The 12,845-nt window shown below is 37.7% G+C and overlaps 1 protein-coding gene across 1 annotated transcript in view; it reads right to left on the reverse strand.

Moving 5' to 3' along the window:
- LOC103806550 (utrophin-like) overlaps window positions 1–12,845 on the reverse strand; it is a gene marked incomplete at its 5' end in the record, with an annotated part of 205,357 nt that overhangs the window by 68,642 nt on the left and 123,870 nt on the right. Inside the window, 4 exons of the mRNA XM_009079256.1 lie at window positions 2,090–2,150; window positions 7,134–7,212; window positions 8,551–8,697; window positions 10,374–10,642. Coding sequence (XP_009077504.1) covers window positions 2,090–2,150; window positions 7,134–7,212; window positions 8,551–8,697; window positions 10,374–10,642 — 556 coding nt within the window. The remainder of the gene's footprint in view (window positions 1–2,089; window positions 2,151–7,133; window positions 7,213–8,550; window positions 8,698–10,373; window positions 10,643–12,845) is intronic.

The following is a 12,845-nucleotide window of genomic DNA, read 5'->3' on the forward strand; positions in this document are numbered from 1 at the left end:
ATGTCCTAGTTAATTCTGTTGAGTTCATTAAAGCCATCTTGAAAATAAACCAGTGGTCTCTGTTTTCATGAAGACCTTGACCCTCAGAACTTGGCACATGCTTCTGCCCCCTTATCAAACTTCCTGTGCAAGACCATTAAAACAACTTCTGAGAGATACTGGGGTTTGTTTCTCAGTGCCAATTGGTTTCATTCCCCTATCTAGCTCCAGGGCAGTCAACACTACTATCAGACCAAGACCACAGTATCAATAGATACTTTGTCACCAACTGTTGTGCTTGCAGGATTGATCTAGTGCACCCTGGAAAGACTTAACTTTCTGCTGAATTAGCAATGATTAAAAAAACCTCAAAAAATTTCTCAAAACCTGAGCTTTGGCTGAGGTGGGGTGAGAGAGACGATGAAAAACTCAAAAGAATGTATTAAATATGATAAAAGATAAACATACAAAATAATTCAAGTGTAAAATCTTTGCCTTGCTTAGCATATATCGGAAGCTTTAATCCTAGTCTGTTCCATCAGTTTCTCTGTTCTCCAACTCCAAATGTACCAGAGTGGCTCCACAGAACCTTCTGAGGTCAACTTGTACCCAGGAAACACTCCCAACTCCAGCTATTGGCTCTGATAAGGTAGAGCAGGAACGTGAATTGCCATCTTTCAATGTCCAATAAGGACATATCCACAGAAAAAACGGCTGGGTTAGGGTAGTTTTCCTCTTGCTTTCTGTAGTTTGCTACTTCAGCATTTTCCTTGAATTACTGCTGTAGGTATGATCATTTGAATTGCACTTCTGCTTGAGTCTGGGCAGTGAGTGTGCCTCCACATCCAACTTCTGCCCTCTCCTCTTCCACTCAGGACAGAGGAACTCCTCCTCCAGCACGTCACAGTCTTTGCTGCCTCCTGCAAAACTTTTCAGCAGAAGCGCAAATGCTTTTATAGAGAATTCAAGTATCTTCAAAGTAGGTTTTTGCTTTTTCTAGTTACCTACTCAGACCCCTTAAAGAAATTAATCTTCATATGACAATTTTAAAACAACCATCACATCTGAAGGATCAACAGGTTTGATCAACAGATTTACTGTTACCTGCTTCTCAAATCTCAAGTACTCAATAAATCATTTGAAGCACAAAATGTGGCTCTCAGATTTATGAGCAATAGGCAATAGTAAAAAATCCTCACTTACGTTATTTTAGAATGAACTATCTTCAGGTACAATTCATACAGACTTAAGAAATCTATTCCTTTTCCAAACTCAAACAGATAACATTTTAACACAGACTGCCTTCAGCCTAAAATGAACTGCTCTGGGTCTTGCTTACTACTCACTCTCTAGCAAAGTGCTATCCCTTCTCTCAAAGCTGCAATCTTTGACCTTTAAAGTACTGGCAAACAGTACATAAATAAATGCTGATAGAATAAGAAAAACCAAGTTAAGGACTGCTCTGAGCAGAACACGTCAAAATCTCCATACATTCATAACTGAGTATTCCTTATTATTTTCAAAATAAGTATTTTGACTATACCTTTTAGTAATAAGGCATTTGTATTTTTTGTAAATATTTACATTAATGTAAAATTTACCTTAATATTGAGCACTATAAAAGCTTCCATAAAATAAAGAAAATGATTGCAGGACGGTCAACACATGTCTATTTTCAAATGAATTTTGCACAAAATAATGAATGGGATCTATTAGTTACCACTGTTCTGCTACAGGTTATAAATTTTGCATTTTTAATTACATTATTTATTCAGCTTTTTTCTCTTTACAGTTTACACTTTGGATGAGCCACACACATAAGAACAAGTCTAGTTTGAACACCGATAATCTATTACACTGGAGTGTCTCTGCTGTTTCCTATGTTTAATGTTTTAAATTAGGGTTTGTCATTGTTTTCATTTTACATATTTCTACGTTATACGGTACACAAAGCAATAAACATGACTATATAGTACATGCAGCATAACACTGCGTAGACAAACTCATGCTAACATTTCTAGTTCCTACTTAGTACCTATGTTTTTCTGTCAGGTTATGGTGACAAGATCCTCTGTTACACTTAAGGGAAAAACAATCTAGATAAACTTACTTGATATAATAGGGCACTTTGTTATGTGAAACAGATCTCTGCCATGGAAAATGTACTGAAGCTGAGGAAATAAAGAGAAGGTAGTTAGTAGAAAGTCAAATAAAAATAATGACACCACTTTTTATTTTACAATTAAAATATTTCTAATAAATGAAATAGAAACAATTAAAATTTCCCAGACTACTTTCAGTAAATAGAAAATCAGCAGAAGAAAATGCTGGCAATCTATCAAGATGATTCTAGGCATCTATAAGATGCCACGGTGGAAATAAAACAAACAAAGTGAACATGCTTCAAAGAAGGCTAATAAATTCTGAGCAAGCAAGCTATCCATTCAGGGAAAATGTAGACACTGGTTTTCCTACCTCTATAGAATTATTATCAGTTTATGCTTTGAAAATAAATTATTCCATTACTATAATTAATGCTCTGCAACGGAACATCAAGAAGAAATATCAACCTTATTTTTATTTCTTCCTATTTGCAACTCAAATTAATATTGATTAACACTGTATGACCAACAAAAAAGTCATTTAAGTCTGTCTTTGCAGTCCTTGCTGAACAGCTGTAATCTTTGTAGAATTTATGCAAGTCTGGTACATCATCAGATATCATCCATAATATCAAGTGAGTTGAAAAAGACATGAAGTCATACCTGACACCACAACTCTGCTCATCTAAAGATCCCAGGAGACAAAAGGGTAAAACATGTCTAGGCCAACAGGACTGTTGGTGCACAACCTGAAAGCAGCTATTTATCAAAAAGCCATAGGTACACATATCTACCAGAAATTACTGGGAGAGTGCCTGGGTGATTAGGGTTTTATCATGAGAGAAACTCACTTCGCTAGATTCACTGTAGAAGCAGAGACTGAGAACACGTAGGAATAACTGATCATAGCAATGAGATGAATCCATACTGCACACATATGCCAGTGTTTCCAAGACAGAGTGCCCAGACCTGGGTGCTAACACTTCTGTTTAAAAACTTGGTGAAATGAGGCACAGCTTTGATCCACATTGGCTCTCAAGTAATTAAACTCAATTAATGCAATTTTCTGCAAGCATGGCCCACTTTAGAGCTCATCCCTCCTTGGGAAAAAAAATATTTCATTTCAAAGTATCTCTTCCCTTAAGACCTCTCAAGGCTCTGGCAAAGACTTGCAAGCTGTGTAAGCCACACAGGCTGTTGCAGCCACAGGGACAGGTCTCCCCTGATACCAGCTGCCTGTTCTCTATGGGGTTTAATGGCTATGACCTCTTCCTAGACCACACAAAATTTCATGGTTTATAATTCAAGAAACATTCATGTACTGAAAGACCGATTAACTGGAAAGAATATTTGAGAAACCTACAGGAATAAAGTAAATCACATTATTTGCTGAAAAAAAAAAGAGAAAATTCCATCTCATTATTTAAAGAAGAAAATAACATTTGCAATACAGAGGTATGTATTTACCTGGTAAAGAAGAAATATAGCAAATGCTAAATGCTCAAATAGAGGGAGCTACCTAAAACATACTCCTTAAACATTTCAGCATTCTGAAAAAAGTAATAAAATCAAACATAAAGGTGAAGGTGGCCATCAGCTTTAGAGTTTCATTCTCTAGTGTTATGCTTTGGCACCTACAGTGGCTCCTGTACTACACTGATTATGTCAGCTAACTAAGAATTTGCTTAGCTACAATTTCAGTGCCATGACAAATACAGATATTCTGCACTGACACAAATAGGGACTAAAGAATGTAATCAATTAAATTGCTAATTATTATGGACCAAGTCATCCTCTATTTATTTGTGAACAACCTTTGTAAAATATTGCCAGTTCTCTGCAAAATAAAATAAAAAAAATATCAGTTTTTCAATGAAAACTGAGTGTAGCAGTTATCAATTCTAGCACTCACTACAGGCCTGCAGATATTAGTATGGCTGAGAGATGCTTTGAGCAGGCCACTTGAAGACTTAGGCTATTTGTTAGGGAACTTGAGGAATCAGTGCTCTGTGCATGTTTGTGGATTCCTCTTAGAAAGCATAAAAGAAACACAACAGAGAAGAATGGATTCTCAGCCTTGGAAAATAAATCAATTACAGAAGAAAAACCTAGTTGCTATTTCTAAAGGCAGGAGACAGTAAAGGAATCTTTTTGCAAAGAATAATGGATTATAAGGATTCTTTAACTTAATCTGTTTTAGGGATGTATAAAATTTACTGATTAGTAACTAACTTGCACAGACCTTACCTTCCATCTCGAAAGCACTGGAAAAAAATCAACCAAATTCTGCCTCCCAATGAAAGGAGGGGGAACATAGCTCAGAAAAAAAGAGATTATAGTGGTCTACTAATACTGCTCTACCTCAGCCTTCTAACACAGAACATTGTAGGAAAGGCTAATACATTATTTGTTAGTCTTCAGAAATAAATGAAGCACTTCCTTGGTGATGGCCTGCATGAATCCATGTAATTGCCGTTTCAAGAACTCAAACAGCAGTATTTAATGCTGCGCTGTGTCTTTTTAGCAGTGAAATGTTTCTAGCCACTGCAGAGATGAAAGCACTGGACTAATGGGGCTGGAATCAGGGTGCTCACCTCATCCAGGCTCCCTTTCCCATGAAAGTTTGGACCAAATGATCTTTTGAGGTCTGTGCCTTTCGCTCTGGCTATTCTGTCATTCTATGAATCAGAATAGGTGTTTTGCTACCACGAATTGCTGATTAAATGATAACTGGGATCTAGTCAGCTGAAAAAGGTGTGATGGCAAGTTATGGTCCCTTGTTAGGATTTGGAGGAAGACTAAGAGGTACATTTAAAATAGCTTCTGTTGGATGAGCACAGATAAAAACCTGCCCTCTAATTCAGAAGTACAGCATTGGACATGAAGAGTCGCATGAGACATACATATATATTAATCCGAGTTTTATGAGTTTGAGATTGCTTTACTCAGGCTACTACTCTACTTGTTCCTCACAGTTAGAAGCCATTTATGGCTGCTAAAAAGGTTTGAAAAATTTGCATTAGAATATGCAACCTTTCAACCCGTCAGGATAAAACCTTCAGTTTTCCAGATTTAATGAATTTTTTTTTTATTGCTTTCCTTTTGAAGTTACCATCCCCAACGTTCATTTAACAGGCTTTATATCAAGCTGTAGGTGTAAGACTTTACCTCTGCCCACCTGAAGCTCTAGAAAAGGATTGAGTTTGGGTTGTCTTAGGAAAAAACAGGTTTTGATGTAGTTTGTTTGGGGAAAGAAGTTGTTACAATGAATAGTTTAATGAATAACTGCATATTATTTGGTTTTTCAAAACTATTTTTTGGCTATACTCTATTACTTGGCTGTAGCGTGTTGTTGTATCTATCAACATGCATTCTGGAAACTTTCCCTTTTTGACTATTGCATGTAACATAAACTGAATGCCTCCTTAAGCTTGGAGAAGATGCCCTAGCATGGCTGAGGCATGCTGATAAGGCACTGCATGGCCCCTTTGGACATAATTCTATGAATGTTTTAACCAGCAACAAAGTCAGTTCACCATTCACTCAGCCTTGTGAATGCAGTTTTCTATTGTGGCACGCTGTAAGCAGAATCAAGGAAATGATCCAGGTCAAGACAAACAAAACCAGCCATCCTCTCCTGGCAAGTTTTACATGTGGACTCTTTCACTGATTCTCCCCTCCTGCATCAGTCACCTCAACATCTGCATTGGTCTAGGTGAACAAAACAGCCTTAACAGTGACACAGGAGTGAAGTCAGGAACTTCTCAAACCAGCTAGAGAGTAGGGGAAACTGCATCTTCTCTACATTGCTTCCTAATCTGTGTTAATTACACAGACTAGACTGACTACTCTCCCAAACAGTTAATCTGGCATTTGTCAACAGTGTCAAAGGTAGCACTCTATCTATAGCCTTTCTAGAGAATTATTACATAGGTGTACTGTTGAGATTACAAGTTTTAGATTGGAAGAGCTACAAAATCACTGTGGCAACAGTATGTAGTATTTCTAATAGGTTGTGGTTTTTTAAAAATCATGTGCTTTTTAAAGCTATTTGTGTGTTCTGTCAACTTTTAAAAAATGACAAAGTGGCTCCAGGAATTGCTATTTTGCATAACAGCTGTAATATTTTATATATACTACTTCTTGTTTACCATGAAGTTCATTGAAAAACTAATTGTCGATATAAAATAAGAACATGGTTGTCACATAAGTCAAAGAAAAAACCCCCAAGACTTATTTACTGTTTTAAATCATATTAGCAGTTTAGTTATACAGTGACATACAGTACTTGAGAATCTCTGGGAAAGAGATGCTCATTTTTATGTTCATTTCTCAATTCCTGCAATAATTTTATCATTATGGAAGCCCTCAGTTAAAAACCTGAGAGCTGACTGGCTGAACACTCATAAGCTCTGATGACAGCAGATAGATTAGAGCATCAGAAAACCAACATGGATCACAGCTTATCTATCTGTAACTAATATGCCAAACCTGCTTCTTTTCCCCTCTTAGTATATGAGGGAATGCAGGCTTACACCTCTAAAATTTTCATTAAATAGAAAAAGATGCAAGGATGCATCTTGAGGAAGTGATGCATATTTGCTTTCCCCAAACCTTTATTTGAAGTTCCAGGAGTGTATAGTATGAAGCCTTTAATAAAAAAAAGAAAAAGTCCTAGCAGCATTTCCTTTGTGTCATCCCAGCAAGTGGGGAAGCAAAAGGAAACCAAGGAAAGAGGTAGCAGAGGATGAGAAGATGTGGTTATGAACATGCAAAGATTCTGAAACAGGCACAGGTCAGACCTTGCAGCAGAGGACAAAGAATAAAGCAACCAGGGCACAACCGTATCTCAGAAAGATGGTGGAGTGGGAAGCACACCAGTGAGAATGTCAGTGGGGTTATGAAGATGAAACACCTCTACAAAACCTGAGAGGTAGATAACAACATGGAAGAGGAACTTCCTCAAGCCACAGGGAAGCCTGGAGTAAAGAGCAGTCAGTGTTCAAGAAAGCCATCATATCTCACATGTGTCTATGAATCCAAAGAACTTACTGGAAAGAAAGTGCTGTGATGCAGGTCCAAAATCTCGCTGGGCCTCCTGTAACTGTTTGAGGCGATCCTCTACAGACACCTATGCATAAACAGACATACACAACATTTACATTCCATTTACTTTGCAACACCAAGGCTGTGATAAGAAACCCACTAGTTTTCAATAAACTTCAGTTAAATTAACTTGTTTGTGGTATAGCACTTATTTGACATCCATCTATTCACTCAAGGCTACATTTTTTCTTTCATTTGCTTAATGAAAATCATGTTGATATCTCACAGTGTTCTTGTGTGAGAACTGTAGATCAATAACGAACAATAGTAGTTTCATGGTGACTGTAGCCAACTACTGAAGTTTCTGACCTCCTCCCAACCCCTCTGTTGTCCAAATGTCCATAGTCAGCAGGTCTCAGTTTGACTGTATTGATCTCACAGCTGCCTTTCCAGCACAGAATCATTTTGGAAGATACTGCTTCACCAGCTGACATGACTCCCTCTGGTTTATTAACTGAAACTGCACTAGCAGACCCAGCAGTAATCTGGTTAACTCATTTTGAGAGGACATACACACATACAAAAAAAAAAGAAAGAATCCCACTACCAAATTTTATCAGGAAAGGAAAGCCCTGATATGACACATTAATAGCTTCGCCTCTCAGGAGTCACTCATTTGAAACTCCTGGCCCAGAAACTGATGCCCAGGCTTAGAAAATTCTCTTCCACTACCCTCCCTAGAGATGTAATAAGTATGTCCTACAAAATAAAGGAAAAAAGTGAGAAACTTCAAATATTGATAAATGACCTTTTAACTGATATAAGAAATGTCATTAAATCATTCACTGTGAAACTATGTGTATTTCAACTGTAATCAGGCACACTGATTTACCTTTCTCAGAACATTTAAGCACAATAATCATAACTAAGCAATATGAATCTCTCTCATAGCATATCCTCTTCTGTTTTGTAATGCTAAATTGCTATTGCTTGTATCTTGTTATAGCTCTACTAATACTTAAGTGAAATTCCCTACAGGAACTGAAGATGCCAAAACAAAATAAAACAGTTTTCACATGAGCTGGACAAAGAACTGAAATATTTGCACCAGTTTTTAGTAACATAGATTTATGCAATAAGAAATACTGCTGTAAGATACATAAAAAAGTATGCAGCAATAGTTTCCACTAGTCTCCACAGTTTAATGCAGTTTCCTGTGCGAATAAACAGCTGAAACAGCTTGAAAGGAATAGCTTCTAGTCAAGCTACAGAAAGAAAGACAGCTCCTTTTGTTGCTTTGGTACCAAGAGTAACACCTTTTAGTGACAGCAGTAATGAACAAATGGTAGTAACACATCTCTTAACAGAAGAGAATGAGACACATCCCTCCCCACACACCCACTGTACATGTTCAGAAGAATACCTGTAAAAGTTTCCACCGCATATTAAGATCATCCAGTTGACGAGACATCTTTAAAGATGGATAAAGGTCAAGTGGAGACAGCTGACTGGACAAATCATTTACTGTTTTAACTTTTAAGTTGATGGGAGCAATTTCTTCTCTAAAAGCCTAAAAGGGTAAGAAGCATAAACTGATGCTCAGTGCACATCTGTGCAGCACAAAAGCCACCATAAACTCAACACAGTGCTGACCTGCCCAACGTGGCAGCTTATGCTAAACAACTGCACACAAGTCAGCTCTCAGCAAAGTTCACTCACTTCAATATTCTTATTATATCCTTCACATCCATCTTTAGAGAAAAACAATATGAAACTTACTCAAATGTCCATAAGCAAGTTCTGTCCCTAAAACAATTGAAATAATTTTTTTAGTGGTGCCACACGGCTTTAGCGCTGTTCTTTGTAAAAGGAACTATACAATGCAATGCTATAATAGGAGCTTTAGCAGCATACAGACTGCCAAGTGTTCTTAAGAAAAAAAAACGTGTTCAGTAACTGCAGTTTTCTGGTATTAAGCAGCTGACAAAAATTCAATTTAAAAACTATTATTGAATTAGCAAAGCATGAAGGAATGTATCTTCTAAGGAAAAGGAGTACAACATTCTACCTGATTAGAATCACAGAGTAAAACTATTACAATGACCGAAAAGGAGTAAAAGGTTTATTGAATCAAATGGAACTCAATACAGTATTAAGACAAAATTGATGCAAGTTTTAGTTACAGTTAAAAAGATGCATCAAATGTCTTTCTTGCCTCAAGCAGTTAATTGTTAAATCCTAGAAATGACTTGGTTAAACATCATGAAACAAGCCAAAAACAACTGTAAAAAAAGTAATTTCGTCGGACAATTCAATTATTTGCCTTCCTTCAAAAATCACTCTCATCAGGCCCAGGAACAGAAGGAACCTACTGGCAAGAGAGAAGCATTTGGCTTCTGGACAGCCAATAGCCCCCTATTACTTCAGCAGATGGTTCAGTTTTTCCACAGCAATGAAAATCTGAAAGACTTTGCTTTACTGTGCTTTACAGAAAAATCCACTGAGATATGACAAATCACTTCTTAGCACAAGAACAAGGAGCAATTCAGCATCAGCATCTTATCTCTTGCGTTAGTATCTATATTAAAACATAAAAGGGGAAGGAAGATATTCATTACTCTTCTCAAATCAACAGCAGTTTGGATATAACTCAGCTGTAACTGCCTTTGTTTTAAAGATTTCAGTTCCATTAACCCTGAAAGTAACAGCAAAATGTGGAGAACAAGGATGCTTACACTGATGTATCTGAAAACTATGTACATATTTCTGTATGACTGAAAAAAAGCTCTACATGTTTTTCTAACAAAAAAGCTCTACATGACAGCCAAACAGATCTGACAGCTCACCACTGCAAAAAGACGGGGAGCCTACTGTGAACTGCTGGGTTGACAACTGACTCAGCTCGTACATATTCCCGTGCCTGGGCAAAGCTCCTATGAAATCCAAGGTTTAACTATGGATTAAACAGTATTTTGAGGAGAAAAAAATTTAAATCCTAGGCCACAATTTTTTCATTCAATGAATGCTATATTCTGTACACACCTGCAACTTGCTGATCACATGTGCTTATACAATCCCAGCTAACACAGTGAATGTGGCACAGCACTGGACTTTATCTGAGACATCAGATACAGTCTTTAAAGAGAATTTAAGTATATGGCGCGTACATAGCTAAAATGACTAGGGGTAGTAGAATGGAGAGGTTTGACACACAGGCTAAGTATTTCCCAGGAGTTCCACACTTACTGTAGTTTTCTCAATGTGATCTGGTAATGAATCTATGAGCAAGTCTCCTACAGGTTTCCAGCCATTCCTCACATTTTCAGCCTCCTTCAAATCAGCATCAAGGTCATCCATGGAACATTGCAGGTCCTTCAGTTTTTCTAATGCTTTGTCCACTTGCTTCTGCCAGATACTGGCACTGGCATTGAGGTTCTCCCATTTCTCTTTTACCTCTGATGACTGCTTACGCATAGCTTTGGCAATCCTCATGGCTTTCTCCTCAGGGGTCAATTCTGCAGAGGGAAAGAAAAGTTACACTGTTTATTTCTTATCTGTGTCTAGTTAAACAGACAGTGCTCCTGAAGTACACACTCAAGACAGTCAGTAAGTCCAGTGCCAACTAACAATTTATTTCGGAGGGTACAAGGTAGAGGAAAGCACACCTTGCCTTAACTGAAGTAAACTTCAAACACAGCTACTGACAAAATAAAGCTTAGTCAGAAGACAGAAAACTATTCCTGACTTCCTTACATTATGATATCCATAAAGCAAAAGCAGGCTACTGTTGGTTTGTCAATTTTTGAGGCACAGGAGAAGGAAATAACAGATCTTTCTTCCCTACTGGAAACTGCAATAGGGAATCTGTGGACCATTTCACATAGAAAAGGCAGGAACAGTGCTTTGTTCCCGGATCACTTACCACCAACTTTCACTCTACCATCAGTATGTGTGGTTATGCAGCTCTATATCCATTTTTCCATGTTAACACCAAAGTCCTAAAATGCTGGTTTAAATAGATTTTTCTAAATCTAAAAATGTTCAGCGAAGCTGCTGACTGAAAAACAGTCAAGCTTATGATGCACTATTTCTCATAAATTTCAGGTTTATGCATCTAGATCCCACATAGCCCAGCAATCCTGGAAATTCCATTCAAGTTAGCAGACCAGTAGCCACCGGTCTTTGCAATAAGTAAAGCTAAAGCAGGCACACACACAGCCTCAGGATGTAGTCACAGGAGGTGAGATACTGATTGTTTCAGTAAATTGCTTATATTGAAATCCCCAATCTCTGGTAAGTCTGCAAGACATTGGGCAGAACTCGGCACCTGTCCTCTTTGACATGCCTCAGCCCTCTTGGACAACAAGAACTGACAACCAGCCAGCTGATGACCTCTCTCACTTCGACAACAGACGATTTATGCAGGCCAGTGATAGAGTCTATCACTAAGAGAACATCCTGACTTTTCTGGGTCTTCAGTGTGAGACTGAGCAAGACCCAAACAGTCAGAAAGATAAAAAGAAAATCCTCAAACATCCCCAGCAGGTCCTGCTGTCTATAGCTCAAAGGGTCCTTGCTGAATAAAGTCAAAGGGAGCTTCCTCCATCAGGGAAGAGTTGCTTTAGCAAAAACAAGCAAACAAAGCCAGTCTCAGAGGATTCCCCTTCTACATAAAAGCAAGCAGAGGAAACTACATAATGTAGAAACCAGAGAACAAAAGAAGAGAGAGAGACATAGCGTACACTGAAACTAAGTCAACTGGCCTTCAATTCACTCCCATACAAAACCCTTGGAAAAGGCTTATCACAGGACTCTTGTGATTAAAATTCAAGTGTTGTCTATGAATAAATTATATACAATCATGCAAAGATGAAAGTACCATTTTTGGCAGAAGTCAGATGAGACTTACAATCTTCCATTTACTGATAGACTGTCTTTAAAATCATTATAACTGACTAAGCTTAGAGTTGCTAATGCGGGAGAGGAGGGTGAGAGGGAAACATACAAAAAATTATGCCAGAGGAAACATTTGCTTTTCAAGGGCTAGATGAATGTCCAAGTAAATGTACAGTTATGGTTGCAAAAGTTACCTTACTATGCCTCTCATGATGCAAATATTGTTCCATAGCACTCAGTACAGAAAAGCATATTGCAAGTAATTAATACAAAATAAAACATTAGAATATGTCCAATTTGTTACCGAGAAGGGCAAGAACATTTTTCCCAGATGCAAAAGAAACAGAGAGTTGCCCACCAATGCCACATATTTGATTTGGGTTTTTTCCTAAAGTTTTTTCAAATCTTGTTAGCCCATATTAGTCTTGATATATGCTAGACTACAAAATGAGAAGAGTGTTCAACACAATCCAGATGACATATGATAACCCTCCCCCCCCCGAAAAAAAACCAAACCAAACCAAAAAAAAAAAAAAACCCACAAAAAAAACCAATCCACAATGCGTATTCTGCATTTTAATTGTCGGTGTAGACGGGGCAGAGGATGTTGCCCAAGAGCACAAGAGTTGTTGCTGAGAAGTGGTTATGAAGTAGAAAAAATGTACAATGAATGGCAATCAGAGCAGAATGGAAGACAAGGGCAATCAACAAGAGATAACATCACAAACAAAAGAGAGACATGTAGGCTGTAGGTTATGGTGCATGTTTTGACCTCTAGAATGAGAAAATCTCTTTGAAAAAAGAGAGCCATTTGAAGAAAGA

Source organism: Acanthisitta chloris, unplaced genomic scaffold (assembly GCF_000695815.1).
Source record: "Acanthisitta chloris isolate BGI_N310 unplaced genomic scaffold, ASM69581v1 scaffold6777, whole genome shotgun sequence".
NCBI classification, from domain to species: domain Eukaryota; kingdom Metazoa; phylum Chordata; class Aves; order Passeriformes; family Acanthisittidae; genus Acanthisitta; species Acanthisitta chloris.